Source organism: Polypterus senegalus, chromosome 1 (assembly GCF_016835505.1).
Source record: "Polypterus senegalus isolate Bchr_013 chromosome 1, ASM1683550v1, whole genome shotgun sequence".
Classification (NCBI taxonomy): Eukaryota; Metazoa; Chordata; class Cladistia; order Polypteriformes; family Polypteridae; genus Polypterus; species Polypterus senegalus.
Window position 1 is genome coordinate 287,993,508 of NC_053154.1, and position 17,464 is coordinate 288,010,971.

The window sequence follows — 17,464 nt, forward strand, 5'->3', positions numbered from 1 at the left end:
CGGGAAGCATATCTTATAGCATTGAGGAGTTTTAGTTAATATGCAATACATGCTCTGATTGGGTAGCTTCTAAGCCATACGCCAATAGCGTCCCTTGTATGAAATCAACTGGGCAATCAAACTGAGGAAGCATGTAACCTAAATTAAAAGACCCATTGTCCGCAGAAAGCGGCGAACCAGTGAAAAATCTGTGATATATGTTTAGATGTGCTTACATTTAAAATCCGCGATAGAGTGAAACCGCGAAAGTCAAAGCGCGATATAGCGAGGGATTACTGTATATCACATTTTTGAGGGTAAAAAAAGCAGAATGCATGTTGAAGTAGTTTATTAGACAAGAGAGGAAAAAATCCTCAGGTTTCCATGGCCAGTGTTAATCACTGCTAGAATACAGTATGTATTCTTAATTCCAAACACTGTATCACTTTATGATCTTTGAAGCTAAGCTTGCAGAGTAAGACTTTTCCTTCACATTCTCTCATCTTGTTGGCCTTCTGCTTTCATACATTATACGGGCAGAGGTATACCATGGACCTGATTTTCCTTAAAGGAGACCTTTTTCTATTAAGCAGAGAGTGAAGGTGCAGTAACCAACAATAGTTTCTAATATGGATGCCAAAAAGACAAGGATGAAATAAGAATATAGGGTAGGTATCGGAAAAAGTTCAGAAAATATGCTTGCAATTAAGAACATTAAGAGGGGTAGATAGCCTAAAAGGCTGCAGTCAGTTCTATGGGCATTACATACATTTAAGTCAGATGCGCAGAGCTATTCTAATTTATAACTGGAGAATATGTGAGAAAATTAACTTTTGTATATATTTAAATCGTGCTCTCCCATGTCTGTGCTCTTTTTTGGAAGTATTTCAGTTTTACATACCATATTTTAGAAACCTGATAGGTTAATTGGTTATTCAAAATTGGCCCTGTGGCCTACCTTGTCCATTATTTGTGCCTTTTTTGATTGGCTGCAGCCCCCATGACACTACATTAGATTGAGAGAGAATGTTAAAAAACATTATTATGGTGCTTTGGATAGCAAAAATTTTTTCTACAGATTCTCTGATTTGACAATGTCCATATCACATTATAAATTATGAAACAACACTGAAACTCCTAACTTCTACGTATGTATGATTATAAGCTTTTAAGGAGTAAATGTTTATGTACCTAAGGTGTCCAATGACAAAACAAATGGAAACTGTAAATTCAAATGTACGTTTCTTATATATAGAAATGTATTCTTTGCAATTATATGTGTTTGAACTTGTGTGTACATCTCATCTCATCTTCCCATTTGCTTTCAGCCCAGACTGTCCCTGTTCCCAGCTACAGATTTCAGCTCTTCCTGGGGAATTCTCAGACATTCCCTAGTGTATATATATTATTTATAATTCACTTTACAGTTCAGTTAAATATAGGAAAAATGTTATTTTGCCCCTCTGATATCCTAGAGAAACACTTGCTAAGTGTATTTTATGGATAATGCTTTATTATGTTTAGCATCACTAATAATTCTTAAAAGCATGAAATAAATAAAAGAAGTTTGTTACTTTGACAGTTTGAATGGTTAGGTATGATTAATATAGTTATCCTTCCTAATGTCTTACCTGCCTTTACAAATAGAAATGGCTAGCTAGCAATGGTAAATTGCTGTTCAAGTAGTAAATGTTACAAATAGCAATGGTAACACTTACCACTGTATAGGGGTCTTTGAAAATAGAATTTTCTGTTTTGTCTTAGATATACAAAACCAAAGAAAATACAGTATCTTAGTGTGTTCAGAAAAGAAATAAAACATCATTACATCATTAAATGTTATTCACTATCCTATTATCCTCTGTTTTCTACAGTTAAAGTAAAATTATTTCCAGATAACTATCAGAGCAGTACACTGGAGTTTTATAAATGTTTCACTTATTTTCTAAATATCAAAATTTGATATAGTGATTGTTAATTTTTTAGGGTCCAGCAAGCTACCCTTCAGGTAGCTACAGACCAAACAGCAGGACCAGGAGATGTTAAAACCACCTCGAGAGCTGTCAACAAAGTAAAAAGAAAAGCAAGAGGAATCCTTCAAGAAATGGTAGCAAACATTTCGCCAACTTTTATTAGGTAAATGAGTATGACTTTACTTTAACTGTGAAAGCTGTTGCACATGCCTGATTTATCAGTTGGAAAATGTATACTGTATGGATAGAATAAAACACACCCTACAAAATATATGTTTGCTGGTTTGCCACTGTTTTTATTTTCGAGGCTTTAAAAGAATATAAACATGCAGGTACCCAATATAAAAATTTTTATAAAAGGCAGATCATTGGGTGATTCAATACAACAAAGCTTGTCAAATACAGTTAACTAAATGTTTCTAAAACAATGCAGAGCAGAGACTTCAACTTGATCCATAGTTCTGAAGTTGTTTATACAAGTAATAGTGAAATCTTGCCCTTTTATCTCTTTTACATTTTCCTTGTTAAATATACATTCTTTCAGTTTTATGGTCGAAACGGTGGATCTTCGTCTTTTTCCAGAAGTTGTTACTCTTGTAATATGTAAATCAAAACTAAACACAGTGTTCCTAAGTGGCCTACCAGATGTATTGTATAGATTCAAGATTAGTTCTTTTGAATTATTCAGGACACGTTATAACTGAAAATGCATTTTAATGTTTTCATTGCTTTTTTACATTCACTGATTGTAGACCTTAATGAGGTCACTCTTATTTTAGCAGTTGTTATACTAAGGTTTTGGCAAAGGTTTTATATTAATTAATTTTAGCCCACGTTTGAATACTGTCAGTGTTCATAATTATTTGCATTAGTATATACTTGACAATCTGCTATTATTATTATTATTATTATTTTTATCTAGAAATATTTTCAGTACCATGAAGTATGCTTGAAAAGAATGATATAATTTTGAGAGAAGTATCCATACACATGTTGGTGTTCAATTCTTGTATGTGCCTTTGCGCCAGAGGTAGCCTATACTTGTTGGACTACAGTCAATGATAGTGACATAGAACAGAGAAGTACTTTTTACAAAAAGCAAAAGCAAATTTTGGATAAATTGTTTAATTTATTGCGTATTTTGTGCTTTATTTCTTCCAAGCTTTTCTGTTATCTAATAATTTTATTTATTTTTACTATTTTTAAAGCAAAGCTAATTTTCCATATATGTCCATGATACCAAAAAGTAGCATATTCAATAAAAAAACAGAAACTGGAGCTTTTTCCCCTTTTGAAAGAACAAAAATTGTACCCAAAAATATGCATAGACCTATACAAAGAAGAGTGACTTAAAATTACTCAGTGTTGAATATTTCATTAAGGTGATAAGATGCTGACTGTAGAAGTTAGAAATTTATCTAATAAATGTAAATGGTAACTATATGAACTATATATGAATAGTTTTAGTGTACTAGAATAGTAGATCTTCATATGATTTTTGCATTTTCAAATGATGATCTTTCTTCCATAAATCACTGTGAAAATTTAAAATTAAGTGCTAGACCTAAACATATGCAACACATTTTGTAGTGAAATTTCTTTAGCCATGTTATTGCATCTGTTACTCAAACTGATAAAAACTATTTGCAGGCTATCTATATTCTTACAAGATAAAGAACAAAGAATTCCGTGCACAATCTAAGGAATTTTAGAAGCAACATATTTTGTAACCCAGAATGGATAAAAAGAGCATAATCTTAACATTTCCCTAGTGTATCAATGAAATATCACATTTCATGTTGTAGCACTACAGTAAATAATTTTTTGTCACCTCGGTTTACTATTATGAAAAAGGAACTCAAACATAAAAAATTACAAAGGCACTTTAAATGTGACTCCAATTACAAAAGTATAAAATCTCCACTTAAATCATCTGTGCTTATTATTAAAAAAGATTTATGAATTCTTTAAAAAAAACATTTAAAATTTGGTAATGAAATGTTGACGGCTGTTTCTTGGCCAGGTGTCATAGACCATACTGCAGTTTCCCCAGCAGAGGTTAATGTAAGATTGATTTCATTTTATGACTATGTAACATCATGCAAATTGTGGTAATTGTTTTACATTTGATACCGGAAAGAGTCTTTTTATTCCCATAAACACTTTTTAGTAATTAGCCTTTCAAGAAAATGGAAAGGTAGACATTTTGAACAGAGACTTTTTACAAGATACACCACCTCTTATTTCCTGCAAACAACAAACAAAACATTTGATGAGGAATGTGGTTGGTGGAGAGCAAACATAATGCCAAGAAATGCCAACTCAAAGTCTTTTTGCTATAGAGAGGAAAAAAGCTCAAAAAACAAGGTTTCCTTGATATTGCTACACTAACTAACTAAATGGTGGATAATATTGAATAATATTGCACACACGCTTTGTAAACCCTACCCAACTTATCTACTGACAGTTTAAGGTCTAGTTTTTGCCATAATCTCTTAATTTTCATATTGTTGGTCCTTGACACTGTCTCTGGTTTTAGATTTTATTATCCGTTTAAAATATTAGGACAGAAAAGACCCAACAAAGCTTGTTAATGCTATTCACCTAATTTCTATTAAATACTGTATGTTGAGTTTTGAATGTCCTCAAAATACCAATTGTCTGCCACACTTATTATTCAATGTGTCTGTTGCTATCTGTGTAGCTGTTATCCATGCATTTTATAATCTGCTTATTCAGTTCAGGACTGTATGCAGGAGTGCTTCTCTGGGTAGGGTAGTTTTTCCTTTCTTCATATTAAATATCATTAACAGAAGAAAATAAAAATGTTTTAATTAATAATTCAAGTGGGTGAAACCACTCTCTTTGTATAATGGTAAATGCGTAATCCAGGTATGAAAGGATGTTTCTCTCCCCCTACTTCACCAGGAGTATTTTGAAATTTTGTTGCTTTCAAATGCACTGTATACAATATCTAATTTCATATTTTATTTTAGCATAAAATATATTAAAAGCTTTTTCTTTTGAAGTACAATTGAAATTGTATTTAGAATAAACTGTCAACCTTGCATTAAAATTTGAAACTTTTTGCCTAATGACGATATTTACTGTTTAGTTGGCTCTCATTTTTACTTTTAAACTACCAAAATCACTTATACACTACCAGACTGTAGATAAAGAGTGAAAATCACTAGCTTCTTGATTGATCAAATAGCTCCTCTCAAAATTTAGCAAATGTTTCTTTTCAGAAAGTTATTTAACTAATCATAATTGATTGATGAGTCGAACCTTTGAATTTGCAGGCCATAACATAATTAGCAATTATGCTGTTTTAACCACACTGTAGTCTATTTGTTTTGTTTGTTTGTTTTTTCTTCTGTCGCTTTTCATTTAAATACTTCTGCTGCTATAGATAAACCAGTTATAAAATTGAAAGTTTTTTATTAACTCCTATATACTGTAGGTTCATTTTCTGTGTGTGTGTTTTTTTTTTTTAAATTTAATAACAGGATAACTGGATGGGTGTTGCTCAAGTTGTTCAATGGTTTCTTCTGGTGCATTCAGATTCACAAAGGACAGCTGGAGATGGTAAAGAAGGCAGCAGAAGAGGTAGAACACTTTCATATTTATATTCATAAATGTCCATTTGAATCATTTAAAAAATAAAGCAGTGCTTGCAGGAATCATCATTGTTGCAGAATAGAGTCCTCAATTTAAATTGTAAGCCTGGCATGGACTACGTGGTTTATTCTTTCTCTCCTTCGTTTTCCTATTCCTTTCCACATTTCAAAAATGTGGAAGTCAAGATCAGTAGAGTCTGTAATTTGGTGCAATATGAGTGAGTATGGGCGCATGTTTGAGGATTTCATGTGAGAAACTGACATTCCATCTAGGGTTGGTTCCTGCATCGCACCTCATGCTTCCAGGGTAGGCCCAGCCCACCATTATGAGTGAGTTAATACATATGTATAAATTAATGGTAGCTGGCTGAAGTGTATTGTTGATGTAATACTTCAGGATGTTTTATATTGATTGAATTCAAGAATGCTGAACCTGTTTTTTCTAAACACAAAGGAAATTTACTGTTTTCTTACTGTTTTTAGTAGTCCTTTTGCATAATAAGCAAGCGTCCGTATCCTCTAGGCAAAACCGCCTCTGTGCAAACAGCCCCTTTGCTCACAGCCCCTCCGTCAGGCAGAGAGAGTGAGAGAGACAGAGAAAATCAAACAATCAAGCACCGCGCGGGAAGCATATCGTATATCATTGAAGAGTTTTATTTAATACGTTATACATGCTCTGATTGGGTAGTTTCTAAGCCATCTGCCAATAGCGTCCCTTGTATGAAATCAACTGGGCAAACAAACTAAGGAAGCATGTACCATAAATTAAAAGACCCATTGTCCGCAGAAATCCGCGAAGCAGCGAAAAAATCCGTGATATATATTTAGATATGCTTACATTTAAAATCCGCGATGGAGTGAAGCCGCGAAAGTCGAAGTGCGATATAGCGAGGGATCAGTGTAATTTGAAAAACATGTCTTAGAAATGTATCTAAAACCCAAAGAGTTACATGTGCCAACATGTATAACCTAAGTTATAGTAGTTTTCTGGTTTATGTTCTGTAAGCATAGCTTCCTACAATCAAAAGCAACTCACTAAGTTAAGTTTTTATCATTTTAAGTGATATTCATGGTTTGGGACTAGAAATGAGTTTAAGCATATACCAAAAAAAAAAAAAAAACTTTAGGAAAATGTAACAAGATAATAGATGATGCACAATTTAATGTAAAAGTAAAAAGAGACCATGTGACAGCTGAGTGTCTTGACTATTCAAATGAACTCTAACCGTGACATTAACTGCAAATTCCAAAATGCAGAACATATTGACCCTACATGTTCTGTGCTTGCTGCCTCCATATAGTCCGTGATTAAACATGGCAATATTTAAAGAGGCAACAGTACACGTAATGTGTAGATTATATGGTGCAGATGCTCACTTCACTAGAATTTAGTTTGCTAAAGTATAACAAAACATTTCCTTATTCAATGCACAGGTATATTTGATCACAGGAGAAATTCCTTTTTGAGGCCCTAGAAGTCACAGTATATTTCACCAGATCATCTTGCAATGAAAGTAATTCTCCCTGAAAGATCATAGGCATATACCAAAGGAATCAAAATCTCCTAATGAGGCATTATATCCATGTATTCTCTCCATCTGTTCCCTGAACTCGGTAACACAATTTAGTAGTTTGCAGAGCTAAAGCCAATTCCAGCATCCTCAGCCATACTTACAGAACCAACCCTGAATTGGGGAGTCAGTCTGTCACAGTCTGAAGGCACACATCCACACTTAACAAGTTTCAGCCAATTTAGAATTGCACATCAGGACAAACATGCAAATGCCTGGGCCTGAATCAGGAACACTAGCCATTCTGTTTTCCATGAAGTTTTTTATGTCAGTGGGCATGAGTGTGTTAAATAAAATGACACTAACATTCATTACAGTTGTTAGAAAATGTTTTTCCAGTCTGTACTGTGAATGTTTGAAAAATGTGTTCAGTATAGACAAGAAGAAGTACAATTGTTTGTGTGGTATTAGCTTAAGAAGATAGTGTTGGTCTTTTATTGTGACTTAAGCCAATTAAGTGAATTTTAGCCAGAGAGAATATCATACTTGGCAACTGTAGTTGCTGATCATGTTGCCTGCATATGTCAATTTACAAGACTGAAAATTACTGGGGATGTTAAATTGGACAACCGAGTAATCGCTTTCCAGCACAGTTTTGCATTTCCAACATATCAACGTATGCCATTTTTCTGACAGAACATAATCAGCTGCCTGACAAAGCCAGCTTCTGTGTACAGTAAAGAGTTTTACAGGAACAGAGGTTTCAGTGGTGGTTTAGTCTTCTTTTTTCCTGTTTTTTGCAGTTCTATCAGTTTGTAAAACATGAGCCATCACATGCAAGAGCTTCTCTTCCGTTTGTGAGGTCTAATACACCCGCATTCCTTATTTTTTATTACTGTATTATTTGCATTATACTGCCAGATCAGTGCTCATTGGTTGTCAGCTCTCATCCACACAGAGCCCCTCCCCTGTGACTTAAAAAAAAAAAAAAATCAAATCTGCTTGATTATGTCGTAATCACACTGTACTCGCTAAGATTATTTAAGTGATCAATGACTGAAAATCGCTGAACAAGTCATGCAATGTGACATGGCATTTATAGTATTTGAAGGTCAGACCACATTGTTATGAGTGATGAATATGGAAGTTCAGGTAATTCCAAAGGGTTCACAAATTTTTTCTAATCTGTCAGTAAAAGCTACTGTAATCTTTCAGTAATGTGATACAATCTAATGGGTTATTATTTTGACATCAAATATAAAATTATTAAAAAGTTGTCTTCAGAGCATTTATCTTTAAACCTAATGTATAGAATGGGGTGGAGTGGTGGCTTTGAGGCCAACCCTTGCAAACCTGCAATTGCTTCTTCTTAGGTGTGACATTAATCTGCATCCAGCCGTGTAAGCATGTCCTCCAATTTATATATAAAAAAAAAAAAAAAAATCTTTTACTGTTCCAGTGTGGTGCTGAGGAGTCATCTGCTGCACTCGGGTCTCATTCCAGGTTTGTTCGTTGTGCGGTATATAATCAGCACATGCTCCCAACCCTTTCTCTTATGTCTAGAAACCATCACTTTTCAAATTAATTAAGTACTTGATGTATTCACAAACCTTGCACTATATTGTTCACCTTTTATTTTTCAGCATAATGTTTCTTTGGTGTTTTTGCCGGTCCATAAATCTCATATTGACTACCTGCTGATTACGTTTATCCTTTTCTGCCATAATATCAAAGCTCCACATATTGCTGCAGGGAATAATCTCAATATTCCAATTTTCAGGTGAGTGATATACATTAAATTCTTTATTATTATTCAAGAGCTGGTTCTATGTTGCATTTACATTTTGTGAAATATGATTAAAAATGTATAACTTGCAGCATTTGTGAGTTGTGTATCTTGATTAATTCTTAAAATTTTCTGGATACCAAATCCTACGCTTAAACTTTGTTCTTAGCAATATTTGTATTTTGAAGTGCTGAAATTCCTGAAAAATACATTTGCAAGGCACTGTATAGAAATCAGTAAACATGTATATACATCAACATTGTATACTTCATGTTTGTCTACCTTGCTAATGTTATACTGTACTACCCTTTTTGTATTCAACATTGTCTATTTTAATATGTTGTACAGTGTTTCTTATATTTTAATTATTTTATAGCATGTTTGACTTATAAATGTGAGTACCTTCATGTAGTATTGTTGTCTCTAACAGTAATCACAAGTTTTATATTGAGAGATTTTCATGTTCATAATGTTTAGGGTACTACAGATATTACTCGGTCAGGCACATCTCAGAGAGTTCTTATTTTTAAGGTTGCATAAAAAAAGGAAACGCAGCTTTTTAATGTGTGTCCTCCTTAGTATTCAGAATTTGTGACCTCTTTATTTTAAGTACTCTGAACCTATAAATAATGGCTAAGATTTTTTTTGTCATGGAACACCTACAGTATCTGATTCTTTTTGTCTGGCTCATTCCTCATTCCACGATCTTTTCCCTTCTAGGGCATTCAAAATGCAAGTTGTCTGATAGTACTTGCATGGATCGAAGTAAAGTTATTCACCATGTCATGTTGTAAAAGGGAATAAGAAGTGAGATTTGGGAGCCATAGCTAGTACCACAAGGCTACCACACAGACTGCTGTGTATGTTTAAGGATGGCTACTGCACATGTTCATTTTAAAAAACAAAACATGTAAATATCCTTGCACAGTGCTGTCTATCTCATTAAAACAACATAAATTGAAAGTATTTAATAAGCTAAACGTTACCTAATAGCTAAATATAAATGCTGTTTGTAACTTAACGAAATTTCTTTTAATTGGTTTTCTCAAAAAAAGTTGTTAGTAGTATACTGCTGCCGTATTGTTATATCTCAGTATGTTGCAATTAATTGTACTTTTTTAATGTGTATTTGTTTTTATGTTTAAATAAATGTGTTATCTTAGTACCAGTTTTCTGAAGCAATTTAAAAACAATTTTTACATTTATTTCTATGATGACCACAAAAATTACCTTGGGTTTTTATTATGAAATATTTCAGGAACTGCATGCAATGAGAGCCACTTCATTATAGTAGCATACATTTAAGAGCATTGCATTAACTAATTTTATTATGCATGCATTCAACCTTTGCAAAATAGAAATTATTACTCTTATGCAGTGTCAGTGCTTTTGTATGTATAATTTGGAAACTGTTATACATAAACTGAAGATATGGCTTGAAGTTATTACCTAACTTTTCAAGCATTCTTTTAAGTTACCTAAAAAAAGTATTTATTTTCTTTCATTAGTACCCTAATTCGAAAACTTGGAGGCTTCTTCATACGCCGTAAACTGGATGAATGTTCTGATGGGAAAAAAGACGTCTTGTACAGAACACTTCTTCATGTAGTATGTGGTATATCCTTTATTGTTTTGTACTGGCACCTTGACTCTGATGATATAGATCAAAATTGAAATTAAGTAGGGCTGGTTTTAATCAAGCCCGGTGGTTTTCGTTCAGCTAACTCTAATTATCTGTTTATTTGGGAAGATTTGGTGGTCGGGTTGCTGGGCTGGCGAGGTTCAGTTTTGGTCTTTAATATAATTTAAATCTTCTTGCAGGTGTTATTTTTAAGAATATATTCAGATAAGATTTTTTTTTGAAAGTGAGGAGAAAATTGATTTGTATCCTTCTCTTGTATTTTTTTTTTTAAACAGTACACAGAAGAGTTACTAAGGCAGCAGCAGTTTCTTGAAATTTACCTGGAAGGTACACGTTCTCGAAGTGGAAAGCCTTCTCCAGCTAGGGCGGGTTTGCTTTCAATGATTGTGGAAACTATCTGGAATAATTCATCTACTGATGTACTTATTGTGCCTGTGGGAATCTCTTATGACCGGATAATTGAAGGAAACTACAACAGCGAGCAACTGGTAAAATTGTACTTCATTCACTATATACTTCAAGAATCCTTTTACCTTCACCTTTGAATATACAGTATATGTATGGAGTTTGTCTTAATTTTTTTTTTCTTTTTCATCTTCTTTTTCTGTTTCATGGTTATTTCAAAAGTATGTTTTATTAACCTACTTCGGTGTATTCTTCTCAATCACTGTAAAAAAACTAAAAATGTATTGTAACTGCATTACTTAACAATATGAGAAGAAATTATGACAGTCCTGTTACAATAATAGGCTGTACAGTTCCAATGCTGAAATGGGCACTTTGTTGTAATGTGCAGCATAATGTATACAGTGTTGAAAATATTATTTGAAAATAACTGCAATTTTGCAGAACAAGTACTATATATCCCACTAAAATATTCATTGATTACATAAAATTAAACATGAAAATTTTCTGTTTATGTGGTGCTTTTAAATAGAATCTCCAAATTAAATTTTAGTTTTGTAATATTTTGCTTTGTTTGTTCTGTTGAACATGTTAATTTCTTCAGTTACCAATTGTAGTAACCAAGGCTGTGCTGAGAGGCTTAATAATATAATGCTGAAAAGTAGATCAGCAATATCAAATTCAGTAGCCTCCCATGTTACAAACCATACCCATCAATACTGATCTGCATTTGAAAAAAAGTTTTTGGTCTGGTCTGTTGTATAGTTTGGTTGTTTCATGTTTTTCCACACATGATTAATACGTCCTGTTTAGTAAATAGTTTTAGAATTATTTACAACACAGCAGAGTAGTTCATTTGGTTTTCTCATTTCATAATTACACTATAGAGACTCAGAACTCATCCAACAAGTGGTATAACAGATACGTAAGAAATCCCCAGTTATTTTTCATTGTAGAAAGCTGAATTGACTAATTAATACATAAATAAGGACTAAATACCTTTGTGGCATTATAAAGTATAAACGTTACATTAAAAAGTGTGTAAAAGCTCAACATTTTAGCACACCAAGCAACATTTTCTATTTTTACCTTTGAAATCTTTATTTTTCTGAATTTTGTAGTGTACTACAGTTCAGAGATTATATAAGGTATTACTTTATCTCATAATTAATTCATTTTTTTTATTGGGCCCAATTCAGCTACCTGCAGCAATAAGCTCAAAGGGAGGTTGATTACCAGATGTTTCTGTCTTTTCACCAAGGAAAGCTTATTAATTTTTGACACTTGTTAACATTTGATTTTAATTATTTGTGTTTTGATTGGTAGGTGGCTTTTTTGATTTTTATAATCTTATTATAGAAAATAATCTTATTATTTAATATATCTAATATACATGCTAATGAATCACCAGGTAGCCAGCCATTTATTTGCTACATCAGCACAATCTACTGGAAGGGGAATTTCAATGTTAGTATTTTATTAAATATGTTTGCATTGTAATCTGATGTATTTACACTTCATTTTGTTTGGCAAATGGTTGGCGAAGGGCTAAGTGTAATTTTGTATTGTTAATGTTTTAGGGCAAGCCTAAAAAGAAGGAGTCTCTTTGGGGTGTGGCACGTGGAGTTTTTAGAATGCTGAGGAAAAACTATGGCTGTGTTCGTGTGGATTTTGCTCAGCCATTTTCTTTGAAGGTAAGATATTATTTTAGGTATAAAAGTTACACTTCAGTTTTCCGAGTTACTGTTGACAATCTTTGATTTTTTTTTCTTTACGTTCTGTTATATTGTAAACTGAAAACAACTACATTTATATGGGGTTTAATATCATTTAGGTTTAATCTTGCACTACTGTATTTTAAAACAGTTGCTCAGCATGTTTGCCACAGCAATATGTCAAAATGCAGATATCATGAATTAAATGTGAACCATTCACAATGTTCTGAGCAGCGTACCTTTGAGGTTTCCCAATTAAAGGTGAAAACTGTCATCAGTACATGCTGCAAGTGCAATATTGTGTGCCACTATATAATTATATTTAAAGAGGCAGGGGGTTACACATGTACAAGCTATAAAGACCTGGGGCCTCATGTATAAACGGTGCGTATGCACAGAAATGTTGCGTAATAACTTTTCCACGTTCAAATCGCGATGTATAAAACCTACACTTGGCGTAAAGCCACGCACTTTTCCACGGTACCTCATGCCTTGTCGTACGCAAGTTCTCCGCTCGGTTTTGCAAACTGGCGGCACCCAGCGTCAAAGCAATGGTACTATTCTTGTGTGATTACTCATTATTTTCATGACGCGGCTTTATAAATACACAGACACTAACCGCATATTGTTTATTAGTGTAATGCATCTGATTGTAATTAACTCGTACCAATATTATGGTCCAGGGAACATCCATAGTATTCCAAATACCATAACTGCTTTAGCGTTGTTACTCTCACTTCTTCTTCTTCTTCTTCTTCTTTCAGCTCCTCCCGTTAGGAGTTGCCACAGCGGATCATCTTTTTCCATATTACTCTGACTGCACGACTCGGAGTATTTATATCACTGTATCTGAGTGTGAATCACAGCAGCAGCTGATCGGAAAGAGAATTATCGGTATACAGCTTTAAGGACACGCTGTCTCAGCCACTGCAAAACGTTTTAAAGCCTTTCCTGTACAGACCTCGCGGTTCAGAAACAGTTTAATCCCAAGAACTTTAAATGCACTCAATCAATTGCTCCTTGTAGAACTGTTTGTACTTATAAGTACAATCACCCCTTAACTTACACTACAGTTATAATATCTCACAACCTGAGCCACTTTATAAAGCGCGTATTTACATATGATGACGATATCATTTTTAAGGTGAAATGCAGCACAATATGTTTGTTAAATTATACACATAAAACTTTAACTTCATTTAAATAATCTATATTCTTCACTGGGAGTGTCGTGAAGGATAGAATAATTAAACATGTACTACGAAGATATTTCAATGTTCGTTAAACGTTTTGAAGAATCGGCGCTAAGCTTACAGATGGCTTAACGTCTATTACTGAGCTGATTGTGTGGCGATCAGTTACTTGGGGAAAGAAAAGAACTGACTGCAGTGACGGCTACGCCAATATACTGTATATTGAATATAAAACAGAAAGAGAAAATAACAACACAGCTAAAAACGCAGCGACAAATTTCGACAAAAGATAAATGCTTGTGTCATGAGCACGAGGCTGCTATGCAGTGTCCGCAACGGACGTGGCCATCCACCGTGATAAGCTACCTTACTGACATTGGCCGACGAAGGAGCCACCGATTCTTCCTCTGCCCAGTGCCACCACAAGCCTAGAGCCGCCCCTGAGTACTGCTGCAATAAATTATTTCATCGAAGTGAAACACATGTTTAATAATGTGCTTTAACTCCTATCATCATGAAAATGACATCACGTATATATCTCAGTATTTTAGTTATTCAGAGAGCTGTAATATCACGAATGTAATGGACTCTGTGTCCAGTTGGAGGAAGAGAGCCAGTTTAAGAAGCAAGTAGTGATTCACACACACAGAGCACATACGAGTAGAAGATCAAATACAAAACAAAGCATTTAATGTGCTACTTTAATTACGATATAATGTTCTACTAAATGACAAAATAAACTACGTGATTAAAGTGGAAATGTCGAGATTGAAGTTGACATTTCGTGCTTTTTCCCCACCGTGTGCCTTTTTTCTCTGTACCCAAATAAACTTTGATATGACACTCAGACAGTGGGCTTACAACTCTTCTTTTCACGGCAACTTTGATATGTGACTTCTTTTTTATTTCTGGCACTGTGCGATTTTGTGAATGTGAGCTTTCAAGTTTCTCCAACACGCTATGTCACTCGATCAAGTTCATTTTGTTGATTATACCACGGTTTATTTGAACAAATAGTATGTTTTTCCTTTGCCTCCATTTGGTATTCGCTGAAATTCTTATATTTTCCCTGTGCTTTTCCCATTGTCTTTTCACAGAAGGCTGCGCTTAAGGGCGATTTATATTGATTTGCATATTCAAATAGGTGTAATTCTGGGAGGATTTGGGCGTTACATAATGCGCGTGCACGAGCGTTAGTTTTCACGCTGATCGGGATTTATGTAACGGAAGAACGTGGAAGTTGGAGTACGCACAGATTCCTGCATCTGGATTTTTCTGTGCGTAAGCACATTTCGGCTTTTGTGCTTACGCCATGTTATAGTGCGAGTTCTACGCACGGCGTTATACATGAGGCCCCTGGACATCAAAACAAATTGGTGAATATACACAAGCCTGTTCTGCAATAGAAATAAAATCTTGCAGTATTTCTTTTTTTTCCATGCTCCCTGTAAATACAAATTATCGTCAATACACTAATAATCCAAATGCCATTCATTCTCTCAGAATATACAACCGATGTGGGAAGTACTTTAAGACAAATAAGCTTTTATTGGTTGCACCTGTACATGATAGCCACCTTTTTCCACCCTCTAAAACATATATAGTATTTAATGTTTGTAAAATGTTTGGGATTTAAAATACTCTGAGACTTGTACTTAATTTAATGTCTTCACATTCTTCAAACAGTTACGCTCCAGATTTAACTTCTCATCAACACAATTCTTCCACTACTTTCAAGCTAGAAACTTTGCTAAATAGAACCTGCCCAATTTTCCTCACCTCCCTCCTAGTTTTATTTGAAAAGTAATATTGATCAGTCTTGAAGACTCAGATAGCATCTGCACAATTTTTTAAAAATATTTTAAAGTCCTCTCCTTTCAGGTATCCCAGGGTACGTTGAGGAAATGATCTGTCAATTAATATTTTAGAAACGGGAAGGCAGCCGTGCACAAAATACACTCTAGTTCCATATGCTCAAAGCATTCAATCATTCAACTTAAAGTCTTTTATCAAGTTCATTTATCTTGTTTAAAGTTGCCCAATGTTTCCAGGGCAAGATTCAACCTGTTAATGTTGTAATCTAGCTCCAGCCTCACTGGGCCATATGTTTTGGGCATGTACCAAATTAACAACATCTTGGACAAAAATCTTTCAATACCTATCAGGCAGCCTTAGTGTCACAATCTCTCCAAACCCATTAACATCTGTGTTTGGTGTACTGCCAGACAGACTTAAAGTGGAGAGGGACAAACACATTGTAATTGTCTTTCCCTCACTACTAGCACATAAACTTATTTTGCTCAACTGGAAGAATCCCACCCCACCACTTTCAAATCTAATCAGTAACATTTTAAAATAAGCTTCCGTTTTGGAGAAATGATATTCTTCCTTTCTTGTTGCTTTTAAAGAGTAGCTTTGGTTGTTGGCTCTCCTCTGTTTCTGTTGAGTGAGGGTTAAACTTTGCTTTAAGTTTGACTTGATTGTATGGAAGGTTATCTGCTTCTAATTAAAATCAATAAAAATGAAGCAGTGTCTAGTGATGTGTGTGTATGTTGTAGTGCCAGATTCTTTCAATTATGTTTTTAAGTAGAACTTACTCTTAACACTTGTTACACAAGTGTCTCATCCTACATTATTAAATGCTGTACCAGTTGGTACATTAAAGCAACATGTGACACTGAAAATACAGGGTTTGCTTGTGAGCAGTTGCTCTAACCTGATAACATTGGTTTATTAAAAAAAAATAGCGTAGTTGGTTCTGTATAAGGAATTTGTTTTGAACTTCAGATTTACCTTTTATGTAATGTCTGAAAAATAAATTCTCAATGTAAGACAAGTTTGAACAATGTCCCACAAATTTGTTATCCTAAGCAAATGCTGAAACTATTTTGAAAGTATACTTTGAATAGTTACAGAAGGAAAAAGAAAATTTAATATTGTACATGTAGTTTGACAAAAAGGATAGTAACTTAATTAAAAGTGTTTATATTTTCTGTGACCCATATCTGAGCTTCAAGACTGCAGTGACACCTTGATTTTTACTCCAAATTATATATTTGAAAAATAAATTGTATCCTTTTGAATAAATATTTGTGTATGATACATTGCACTGATGGGACATGCAGTGCACTGATTAGTGGCGCAGACCTTACCACAGACAAATTTAAAAATTGCTTAACCTGCAATATATGTGAACTTCATGTGTCTTTTAGGCATTGTAAATCTCCTTATATTCAGCCATTCCTTATGATCTCAACAAAGCCTGCTGACATCATACTTTTTCATTAAAACTTTAAATTCCTTCTTATTCTGTGCTATAATTTAAAAAAAATAAAGAATATTTTAAACTTACATACTAATCAATTGTGGAATAAAAAATAGTAATGTCTGTGTCACTGCAACATGGTGACATTTAGGAGTAATATTCAATTTTCCCACCAGTTATTGCTGCATTCTTTATGTAGTACTTTATGAGGTATTTAGGGTATATAATATTTATCAGTTAGCTGAGCACATTTCACAAAGATTATTTTCTTAGTGTTTTGTATAATTGTTACAAGTACAAGATTTTCTGAATCAGTTATCAGGCCAATTTCAGGAACTAGATGCAAATATTATGCAAGATATGCTCAAAACTGTT

At 33.9% G+C, this 17,464-nt stretch overlaps 1 protein-coding gene across 1 annotated transcript in view; it reads left to right on the forward strand.

Annotated features, from left to right (window-relative positions):
• gpam (glycerol-3-phosphate acyltransferase, mitochondrial) overlaps nt 1-17,464 on the forward strand; it is an 80,098-nt gene that overhangs the window by 34,916 nt on the left and 27,718 nt on the right. Inside the window, exons 6-11 of the mRNA XM_039776545.1 lie at nt 1,966-2,115; nt 5,462-5,561; nt 8,727-8,863; nt 10,378-10,477; nt 10,787-10,999; nt 12,497-12,610. Of these exons, the coding sequence (XP_039632479.1) occupies nt 1,966-2,115; nt 5,462-5,561; nt 8,727-8,863; nt 10,378-10,477; nt 10,787-10,999; nt 12,497-12,610 (814 nt within the window). The remainder of the gene's footprint in view (nt 1-1,965; nt 2,116-5,461; nt 5,562-8,726; nt 8,864-10,377; nt 10,478-10,786; nt 11,000-12,496; nt 12,611-17,464) is intronic.